This window comes from Epinephelus fuscoguttatus, linkage group LG18, assembly GCF_011397635.1.
Source record: "Epinephelus fuscoguttatus linkage group LG18, E.fuscoguttatus.final_Chr_v1".
NCBI lineage: Eukaryota > Metazoa > Chordata > Actinopteri > Perciformes > Serranidae > Epinephelus > Epinephelus fuscoguttatus.
The window spans coordinates 40548995-40561055 of NC_064769.1; the positions used below are offsets into that span (position 1 = coordinate 40548995).

At 43.9% G+C, this 12061-nt stretch overlaps 1 protein-coding gene across 3 annotated transcripts in view; it reads right to left on the reverse strand.

Annotated features, from left to right (window-relative positions):
* The window catches only part of myo5b (myosin VB), a 58420-nt gene extending 48182 nt beyond the window's left edge, over nucleotides 1-10238 (reverse strand). For 2 of the 3 annotated variants that reach the window (XM_049604266.1, XM_049604265.1), the window contains exon 1: nucleotides 10098-10238. In XM_049604266.1, the coding sequence (XP_049460223.1) occupies nucleotides 10098-10127 (30 nt within the window). In that variant the 5' untranslated portion in view covers nucleotides 10128-10238. Of the gene's footprint in view, nucleotides 1-6714; nucleotides 7226-10097 lie in introns of those variants that run through there. The other variant, XM_049604267.1, reaches the window with a different exon arrangement.
* Nucleotides 10239-12061: the final 1823 nt, after the last annotated feature.

The following is a 12061-nucleotide window of genomic DNA, read 5'->3' on the forward strand; positions in this document are numbered from 1 at the left end:
TGCAGCCAGACACACTGAGAGGCAGCTACGCTAAGCTAACTCGTTACACGATGGTTAATGAGGCCACCAGGTTCAAAGTTCAGTTCAATCAATCAATCAATCAATCAATCAATCAATCAATTTTATTTATAAAGCCCAATATCACAAATCACAATTCATGTTTCAAATTCACTGAAACATGTTAAACATGAGGGAAAGAAATCTGTGACCTCGCTCCATCAGCGTGCAGAATAAATAACGTTAAAGACAGACCTTTGATAAAGGTCATTTCATGCACAAGACGTAGGCTATTTAAGTAGGACACAGTGTCTCTGTCTCCGTCCCTCCCTCGGCCTCTCTGTTGATGCTCTGAGCAGAAATATGATTCAAATACTAAAATCATTTTCAGCTCTCGATTCATTTGAAAGGCCGACAGATGGAAAACAAGTTTTTAACTCCGCCCACTAAGATTTTTAATTGTTCCAAACCTTTTATAACTAAACTTAACTAACTTTATAGTTTAGTGTCCTGTGCTGCAAACCTTTAACATCATGTTTCATCTCCATGTCCAGGGTTGTCCCTGCCTGTCTAAGACAAAGGCAGGCTGCCTGGGTGATTTTGGCCACCGCCTTGGTTAAAGTGTGTGTGTGTGTGTGTGTGTGCGCACATGGGGGGCACTCAGATGTAGCGTCTTTTGCGCGCACAAACCCATTACTTTCAATGTAGACACGCGTCATGTGCACTCACAACCCAAAGAGACACCGTTGCAGTGCGCATTCAGTGCAACGCGGTTGTTTTTTTTTTTCCGGCGCGCAGCTTGACAGACCTGCTTCTCCCTCCGGTGTTGTGTCAGATCCCGGTTCGTCATCTCCGAGATGTAGAATGTGTATCATAGAAGAGAAACACACATTTCAGGGCCGCTGACTTGTATCATCAGAACAAACATGTCCTGTGATTTTCAGCCTCCTTTCATATTCAACAGAGGGGGACAATACCTGACAGTAATATTCTCAGCTGTCAGGATGTGCCTTCTGTAAAGGGTAAATATAATCATAGAAGGCTGAAAATCACAGGACATGTCTGTTCTGATTATACAAGTCAGCAGTGTGACGCTCAAGCATGTCGGAGCCTCCTTTCATATTTAATTGGGGGGGGGCGTATCTAAAAGTACAACTGTCAAGATGTCCCCCACCACAGACCTTTGTCACCTTGGTCTCAAACAAACCCAGGGAAAACCCTGATGTTGTGAAAAAAGCTCGTCTTTGCATTTTATTTTGATCACAGCGTGTTTCTATAAAAGTGCTCCTGACGCTCAGATGTGTCTTTGACCTGCAGCTCAACATGCAGAAAATACAGAGATGTGGATTTCTGTCCATATCGTAAGAAATTCCCGCAGGGTGTCCTGAACATGTCATCTCCACAAGGATCAGGTGGACATACAGACAACCTGAAAACATGGCGCCCACTGGAGCCATAAAAATGTACCGCAGCATGAATTTTGTGAACACGTCTAATTAGCAGCTAGCATGTCGCTGACAGTGATGGTGAGTCTTCACAGTAAACTTCCTGTTCACCTCGTTAATCTAATTATTTAGACGTTAAATGAAGACGAGCCTGCAGCGACGAGACATGAGCGTGTGCTGCGCTGCCAGTTTCATCATGTCATTAATAAACATGTAGATTATTGACATTTGTGAATCGATGCCAAATCACCTCCTCACAGAGCCTGAATCTCAGGTGATCACCTGTGCAGAGCTGTGAGAGCCTGTTCACACCTGACGAGACAAAGCCTCCAGAACAATGACGGGTGGGGGGGTGGGGGGGGTTGTCTAACAGGTTGGTCATCATGTTTCATGTCATTAACAACATGCAGCTCTCACCTCACTGCTCACACTGAAAACACAATGAATGAATGAATGAATGACTATCAGGACGTCTGTCTCATGTTTCCACACACAGAGCTGTTAACAGGGAAGTCTCCGCCCACTGGCAGTGACATCAGAACACAACAGCTCAACAGTAACCACTAAAGTCAAGAATCAGGAATTTCGGGTCCTTTTCAGCCCTCTAAACACACTCAGAGTGGTGACTCAGCATTTTTTGCGCATGTGAACACTCCAAGAGAACTGTTGCTTGCTGTGGAGGTGGTCTGAGTTCGGTTCACTTCACCATGCAGTGACCTCCAAGTGCTCCAGGTTCTCTTTACTCTTTGTCTTTGTGTTCAGCCCTCTGGACCATGTGATGTTGACCTGGGGCGTCTGAACAGACAAAACCATGTTAGCTTGTAACGCTTGCAAGGACGCAGGACGAGGAGCAGTTTGGTCCCACGCTGACCCAAGGAGGACACACAAACTCCCCACAGAGGAGCTCCCCACCTGCCGTAAGGCAACAATGCTAACCACTGCACCACTGTACTGCCGAGCTAGCTGCTAACAGTTAATGTTAACTAGCTGCTAACATTAACTAGCTGCTAACAGCTAACGTTAACTAGCTGCTCACAGCTGATGTTAACTAGCTGCTAATGTTAACTAGCTGATAACAGCTAAAGTTAACTAGCTGCTCACAGCTGATGTTAACTAGCTGCTAATGTTAACTAGCTGCTAACAGCTAAAGTTAACTAGCTCCTCATAGCTGATGTTAACTAGCTGCTAATGTTAACTAGCTGCTAACAGCTAAAGTTAACTAGCTGCTCACAGCTGATGTTAACTAGCTGCTAACAGCTAATGTTAACTAGCTCTCCTCCTGCTGAAGTCATCACAAATTTGTTGTTCCCAGTGTGACATCATCAGAGGAAACAGCGGGCTGCGTCCTCTGACACGTCCATAGTCAGTTAACTGCATCCCTTTGTCCCGGCAACGTCTCAGAAGATCTCTGTTTGTCTCAAACTTATCTTCTGTTGTCGTCAGGACGACGGGACGCAGTTAGTCTGAACTTAAGCTCTGCTTTCATCCTGAGACAGAAAAACATCAACCCCTGACATCAGTGATGTCATCACATGTCATCTGATCAGCTGATACATCAGTGGACACTCCAGTGGAGCGTAGAACACAAGAAGTGTCTCAGACGTGAACACAACAGATGGCTCTGTGGATTATTGTGAGGATTTAAGTGGCCATTAATGATGAAGAATAACCAGGAGGAGGAGGAGGATTACACAAAGCTCCGCCTCCACAGATCTGACGCACTACAACTGAATCAGACTGAAGCTGCAGATTCTCTGATCAGCTGACTGTGACTCAGTGACCAGTTTCAGCTGTCCTGTTGTTTTATATCAGTGGATGAATGAATGAATTGTTGTTATTGTGTCATGTGGTTATGCTCCGCCCTCATGGGTTTACAAGACATCATAAAATCAGAGCGGATCAGGAATAAAATAAATATATATGTGTGTATATATATATATATATATATATATATATATATATATATATATATTAATGTTTTGGCTGATGTCAGAGGGGTATTCCAGAAAGCGGGTTTAGTGAAAACTCTGAGTATGTTGAGCATGAAATGAGGGAAACTCTGGGTTTTCAGTTCCAGAAAGAGAGGTAGATCAAACTCTGAGTCAGTCACCAAGGCAACTGAGTCTGTGAACATAACCTGCTCGCTGGTTAGGTTTCTCTCTGTCTCCTCCCTCTTACAGGCTAGTTCTGAAACACTGACTGAGTGTTGGTCAAAGAAAAGGTGATGATGTCACACAGTGACAGGAAACATGCTGCTGTCACTACTTTATTAAACCTGCTGCACAGTGTAGATTTACAGAGAACAATAAAGTTCATCAGTTTGAACGTCAAATCTGCTGGACCCACCCTTCCTGCTCACTCTTTCCTTAACATGCGTTCTGGTCCCGCCATATTTCCCCCCCGACACCGTCGGCTGCCGTTAAACTACAAAGGCGACTGGCTGTGTGTCGTGCTGACGTGAAAGGACGCCAGAAGTCACTGACCAAGCGCCAGATTTCAACAATTTGTGAGTGAGACTGTGTTGGTCCGCACGTCGTACTTTTTACTACATTATTTTATCTGAAAGTTGTCGTTTCTTTACAGATTCAGATTTCTGTATAAAAAACATAAGAAAAGTTTACAGAATATTAAATCCAACAGTTTATGAAAGTACAGCTGAAACTATTCATCACCTAGCTGATCGACAGAAAATTAATTAGCGACTTCTTTGATAAAGATTAAAGTTGTTTTCTAATTTATTTTAATAATTGAGTTTTTATGTTTTTCAGATTATGCTTCACTTTTAATTCTGTGAGAACATGTTCCTGCGCCCAGAGTTAAAACATTTAACATACGATTGAACTGTGCTGTGAAAAAGTTGACTCTATCACGGGGCGCTCTGCTGAAGTGGTGCAGTGTGTCCTCGCCGCATTGTCTCGACCAATCAGAGTGTAGTTTGTGTTTCCTGGTGGACTGCAAACAGACCAACCAGCCCACTGCTGTAAAAGAAGACGAAGAAGGAGACGCACACAGCTGAGTAGCGTTAGCAGTTAGCGTTAGCATGGCTGGGTTTGGTAGTCTAACTTGACGGAGTGTTTTGAGGACGTGTCACTCGTACAAAGACGAGACAACTCCAGGTCGTTGACCACAAGTGCAGAGGTGATTCTTATGGTTATTAATAATAATAATGATAATAACAAGAATAATTTCTGAGTTTTGTTGTTGTGCATTTAAAGTGTCTGTGTGAGGGAGAGAATCAATAAGCATTAAATGAAATGTCAAACTGACCTTTGACCTTTGAGAATTTTTACAGCGTGGTGTGTTCGTACTTTTCCTGAGGAGAAGGATGTGTCACTTCCTCCACTGATCATTCTCACTGTATATATTCTGACACAGTGTCCCAACTAATCATCAACATGGTGTGTTTGACAGGAAACACACTGAGACATGACGGCGTCTCCGTGTCCTCTGCCTTCAGACACAAACACGCCTTCACTCATTAGAAACACGTGTGCAGGTTCATCAGGCAGACGTCGACTTTGTCACTGTAGTGAAATATAAACCGCAGCAGGGGTCAAACTCCAATCACACTGCAGTCCTACATGTCCCACAATGCACCTGGACAGTGTCTCTCATCTGCCTGGTAAACAGACACATCCTTCAAACACACAAACCGTAGTCTGATGACATCACTGTGACATCAGAAGGACCTACTATCCAACATGTCATAACACAGCTTCACAGATGTGTCCTGAACATAAAGGTTAACTGTCCGTATGAATTTAAGGTGGACGTGATGTCACAGAGACAACTTTGACCCAGCTGATGAAACTCAAACATCATCACATCAAATGGTGACTTCACAAGTGGTCAGAAAGTTTAACAGTGAAAACTCTACAGATGGTCATAGTGGTGACATGTCAAAGAATAACTGACTGTGTTTCCGTCATGTGTGATAAATCCTCTCTCACTGGAACTTCTCCTGATCAAATGAAAATGGCTGAAGTGGTTCAAATTCATAATAGTGACGACCCCGTTATATCCGCCCCCTCACTCATTCACAAGTTCTCCAACAACAGTTTTTAGAGCTGTAGCCTGACGTGCACCTCCTCAGAACTGTAACTCCACGTCACAGTGACACAGACCTCCTGTCTGTCTCTGTAAGCTGAAACCATTTCCCTGAAATATAAGCAGAGGAAATCTCTGCTAGCTGTTAGGCTAGTTTATACAATGTAAAATGCCATAGGCTTGTGCTAATAACGTTAGCATGTTCTATGGAAAACATGTCTGTGAACCTTGTGAGTTGTAACGGAGCTGAATTATGTAACGTGACCTCCGTTGGCGGAGCTGTGAGGAGTGTGTGACAGAGCAGAGATGAACGCTGGTACACTTCATGTAACACAACTTGACTTTATCAATATAAACAGTGTCCACATTTATATCTTGCTTGAAAATATATCGATATGTCGTACACAGTCGTTACATCAGCCAGCCCTATACGAGGCATGGCACAACTTTGGTTAACAAGTTATTTAAATAAACAGGAATCAGATTGTAAAACTACAACAACAGTGAATCCCATCATAGCAGAGTAACTGTGGTGTTCCCCAGGGTTCAGTACTGGGACCTCAGTTATTCAAATGATATTTGTATCTATTATGTTGAAATATGTAAGGTTTGCTGACGATACAGATTTATTGTGTTCAGGTGAGGACATGAAAGAGTTATTAAAACCAGTAAAAAGGGAACTGACCATGTTTTAAAAAAGGTTTGACGTTAATCAGTTCTGACTGAATGAAAATCAAAGTTAAGTGATGGTGTTGGCTGGTGTTAGGTTCACTGTGAAGTAACACTGAACTTACATGGTGCTGAAATTAAAAGAGTATATGACACAAAATGTTTAGGAGTGATTACAGATCATAAAGTGGAACACTGAACTATCTAAATCTGACCTGCACCTGCACCTGTCACTGCTGTGCTGAACCCCATTCAAAAATATGTAAATTCAAGGCAGAGCGTCGCCTGTGACAAAAACCTTCACATCACAACTGGACACAAGAACCGTGGCACCGTGTCCCCGGTCCTCCGGTACATCCGGCTCACACATGACCCGCCACACAGACACGAGCTTTCTAATATTTCAACTTCCTGTCACCACGAGCCGTGACCGAGCCGCCGCGGCCAGGTGAGTCCGGCTGGAACAACCTGCTGCAGCTTTGATCAGACGGAGCTCTGAATGGAGTCTGTGTGTCTGAGTGTGACGTCAGAGTGTTTCTCAGGTACAGGGACTCACCTTTGTGTACAACTCGTTCACAGACATCTTGTTCCCGAACAACCGACCAACAAACTACGCTCGTGCCGTCGCTCCCATCAAGAATCCATCAGAATCCGTGTAACCGGAAGTTTCTTCGTCTAAACAACCGGACAACTTTGAGTCCCCATGTCCCCGGTGCGGCGGCGCGGCGCGGGGCGGAGCGGAGCGGGGCGGGCAGGTGTTCCCGGCGGAGTTTCGGTCAGTTTGTTCGGTGAAGCCTCGGCTCTCAGTCAGCCTCGTGCTCCCCGGTAACGGCAGCTGTTGCCTCCGGTAACCACACTGCGCAGTTTCAGCGGCGACACACGTTAATCCACCGCGTTAAGAGTCGGTAACGTCCCGTTAAATCAAATACAACAACCTGCCGCAGAGTGAGGACTTCCGGACAGCACGCGCACACTCTGATTGGCTGTTACACACACACACACACACACACACACACACACACACACACACACACAAGCTCATGGGAGCGCAGTTTCACCGGGTCTCAACCTGCGGCTCGCGACCCCACAGACGGTCCTGAGAGGCCGCTGAGGCGTCACGTGACGTGACGTCATCGATCATTCACAGGATCAATACACAGAGTGATCGGCCTGTGACCAGGTGGAAAACAACATATTAAACACATGTCGTCCGGTGTTTTTGTTTGTTGTGCGACACAGTTGATGTGTTTGACAAGTTTTAAAAGAGAATTTATAAATGATCAATTATTTATTTATTCAATATTAATTTATTTGTTTCCATATTTACTTCTGTATTTATTTATATGTTTATTTAATCTAATATTTAATTTTGTGTTTATTTATACGCACATTTATTTACTTCTGTTTATTTCATACGTCTTTACGTAGTAAAATATTAACGTTTTATTCTTGTGATGAAAAAACATCATAAAAACAAGAGTCCAAAATGTTTTCCATGTTTACAGTGTTTGTTTATATGAACAAGAGAAAAAGACGATCGTTTCAAACTGTTAAAAATATTAAAACTTAACACGTATATATATATATATATATATATATACTTGATTTTAATATTAACTTAAATAAATAAACAATATCAACAGTTTTAATCTCTGTAATTTTCCCTTTAAATGTTCAGAATACAAACACAAACAATAAACAGTGTCAGTGTCACACACACACACACACACAGTCCGTACAGTGTCGTGTTACATTCTGGGACGAGGGCGCCATCTTGTGGGGAGAGCGTGCTGTTACCTGATCCTGCTGCAGCCTCATCATCATCGAGACAACACAGGTCACCGTGACCTCACACTCACACACCTGGTGTTCACACTGACGCCGTCCTGTTTACAGAGCACGCTCAGTTCAGCAGCAGCTGACTGTGACATCATCCAGAGCCAACAGGAGCACAGGTGAGCTCAGGTCAACACCTCCTTTAACCTGTTCAACTGAATCTAATCGCCTTCCTCACAAGATGGTGCTGCCGTCACACACACCAACATACAGAGGATCTGAGTGACAAGCTGCATCATCATCATCATCATCATCATCAGTCTGCAGGGTCAGTCACGACATCATCCTGTCTCTGTCCTCCTGAGACCCTGCGTCCTCACATGAGGACGTCCCAGTCAGTGTCTGCTGCTCCTCATCCTTCATCCTGCTGAACTCAGACCTGTTGTCCTCGTTCAGGGACACTTTTTGTCCCATACAGACCACTATACACTGATCCATGTAAAAACAAGATGGCAGCCATCTGTGCAGAGTCAGTCTGCAGCTGATTCTGACACGGACAGAAACAGAACCTGATCACATGTCAGGGTTCAGACTTTATGAATGATTAATAAAGTTTGTAGTTTGATATGACGACACGTGATATATTTAATATTCATCTGAGACCTGACGCATCTGTCAGTGTGTGGAGCACAGCTGTGTAGCTGTGCTGGCCGATGCTGCGCTATGATTGGCCAGCCACCATTCGAGGGGCGGGGCTTAGCAAAGGGTGAATTGTTTTGATTAATGTTTCTGCTGTCAGAGCCCCGAGGCTGTGGACCAATCAGGGTCTTTAAGTCCCTTCTTCCAACAGACTTTAATCAGTTTAAAGTTAATTTGAAGTGTTTTTATCACTTCTTATAAAGTCGTCGTTTTATGTCTCGTCTGTTTTAATGATCCACACGTGAAGAAAGTGCTTCATGAGTAAAGATTATTATCACTTTATTCTTCGTCCTGATTAAACTTCTTCACTTTTATTTAAAGGTCCAGTCAGTGACATCTAGTGGTGAAGCTGCAGACAGCAACAAACTGAAACTTCTCTGGTGTGCTGAGTGTGCAGGAGACATGAACACATGAATGTCTCTCTAGAGTCAGTGTTTGGTTTGTCCGCTCTGGGCTACTGTAGAAACATGGCGGTGCAACATGGTGATCTCTGTAGACGAGGACCTGCTGCCTGTGGAGATATAAACAGCTCATTCTGAGGGAACAGAAACACACTGAGTCTGACTCTCAGCGGTGCTGTTCTGTTTCACGAGATGTGTAACAGCGCCCTGATTCCCGCCATTGACGAGATATACCGTGAATCGGGGTGCTGTTACACATCTCGTGAAACAGAACAGCACCGCCGTGTCCAAAAACAAATGAAGAAGAAGACCCGCTGGCAACAGGAAGAAGATGTAGCCGCTTGTAAACTGCAGGAAAATGCTGACGGAAAAGTTTACGGCTGCACAAGTGGTGGAGACGCTGATGGACTCAGACTCTGACACTTCCTGTTTTGATCAACATTCTGAATCTGATTGGACGAAGAAACAAACGAGATGGTGGGACGAATCTCCATGACGACCACGGAGGAGACGGAGACAACAGAACACTGAGCGATGACTGAATGTGTCAACATGTTCCACAGCTGCAACTCAAAGAGATTATTATTAGTGATACAGTTCAGACTGACGCAAGGAAATGAGAACGAGACAGAACAATGAAACAGACGGTCTGTTCTTCAGTCTGATGTCTGTGTAACAGCCATCCTGCTGCAACACAACACTCTGGTGAGGAAAGGGTTAAGTGTAATGGGGCCCAGTGGAGCTGTGATGAACCGTCCTCAGTGCAGGAACCATCCCAGTAACAGAGTACTGTCACAGTGTGGTAATCTGATTACTTCCCCAGCAGCAGTTACAGGTTGTATCTGAAGCTGACTGTACACACACACACACACACACACACACACACACACACACACACTGTATCAGAGGAACCAGGCAGAGTGTGTGTTATCACTGACGTGGTGTAATGCTGATAATCTGTGTGTGTGTGTGTGTGTGTGTGTGTGTGTGTGTTGTATCACCTGAACATTAACCGACACAGATCAGAAGATAAGAGCTCAGAAAGATTAAAAAGGACCTTTACCTTGGAGTACGGGTAATAATCACTGGTCATCCTCTCAGGGTAATCAGCAGGTCAGTAGATCATCAATAGATCATCAATAGATCATCAATAGATCATCAGTAGCTCGTCATGTGGCGTCAAGTTTAAAGACATGAGCTGGTCCGACTGTGGGAAGCAGCACGACTCAGACCTGTCTGAGCAGAACTCTTGTTCTTACATCAGGTAATGAGTCCACTCCCAGAACACTCCCTCTGCAGGTATGAGCTGTTTACCTGCCGCTCCACCCACAACAGCCACTGTCAACACCTGTGCACAGCTCACCTGTGGAGCCGTGCAGAGCAGCAGGAGTACGGAGGACCAGTCCTGACTCTACTAACAACAAACACATACATACATAATAATAATAACTTTATTTATATAGCACCTTTTAAAAACAAAGTGCTTTGACAAACAAAGCAAAATCAGTCCAATCAACAATATGACAGCAGCAGGTAAGACAGCAACAACACACAGTGTAGCAGAGGCAGACATATACAACATGGCAGCATCAAGGTAGCAGCAAGGAGTACAGGAGAAAACAGCAAAGGGAATAAAATAAGTAAATACAACTAAAACACTAATAGATAAACAATACAAGAAAAAAAGAGGAGAAGGATGACATCACATAAAAGCAAGTCTATAAAAATGGGTTTTAAGAAGTGATTTAAAGGAAGTTACTGATTCTGCAAACCTTATGTCCTCTGCCAGGTCGATCCAAAGCCGAGGGGCCCTGATGGAAAAAGCTCGGTCGCCCTTAGACTTCAGCCTCGACTCTGGAACAATCAAAAGGCCCCTGCCCGAGGATCTGAGGCTGCGTACAGGCTCATATGGGGTCAACATATCTGTTATATAGCTAGGGGCCAGACCCAGACGTGCCTTAAAAGTGATCAGTAAAATCTTAAAATCAATTCTAAAACAGACAGCGAGCCAGTGAAGGGAAGCAAGAACAGGGGTGATGTGATGTCGTCTGTTAAAACCAGTGAGAAGCCTAGCTGGAAACAAAAGACAAACAAATACACAAATAAATCTGGAAACAAAGAAATACACACAAAAACGAATAAATACACAAATAAATAGATAAATATGTAATTAATTAATAGAAGTAAAGAACTAAGCACAGTAATGAATGAAAGCAGTGCGACGGCCTGGAGGCAGTCGGGCATTAGAGAAGGTCCTGATGAGGGTTTGGTGAGACTGGTCCTACATCAGCTGCACAATGACTCTTTCACAATAAAAGCTTTCATGTAACTTGTCCCTCGTCTTCAGCACTGCATGTTACCAGAATGTCATGTGACGTACGGAGGGCAAAGGTGTAGAGTCACGGGTGGCGCTGACACCAGTCGTCTCTGAACATTACAGACCTGAAATCTAACACTGATCAAACTGAATGTTGTTTCCATGGTAACCACAGTATGACAAGAAAACACAGCTGACTTGTTTAATTAATGTTGTATTTTAATTCTCACCGCTGCACAATATCAACTGTAAGTTACGTCAGATCAGGCGGCCTGTCCTCCACCTTCGTCCTCACTGTACGGTTGCTGAGACCGATATCTGCAGATGTGTTTTTCCACCCAGTTACAGAGAACATGAGGTCTCTCCTGTCGTGGGACGCACATGTTTGTACTCTGACTGTGACGCCAGGCGCTGACATAAAATACAGCTTTTCAAAATGTCTGCAGGGCACAACAAGAAAACTACATCAAGGCTGTGTTCACCCCAGATTGCTCCCAATATTATATGCACCCTGTATGCACCTGACGATGCTGATTGATTGATTGATTGATTGATTGATTGATGCTGGTGGAATTTGTTTCCAGTACAGCTCATTGAAACAGGTTCCAACATAAAGGACATTGAACATATAACATAGATATACAGACAAACACATTATCACACGAATAATTAGGCTATGACAAAAAGAATGTTTTAAACGTTAAATGTTT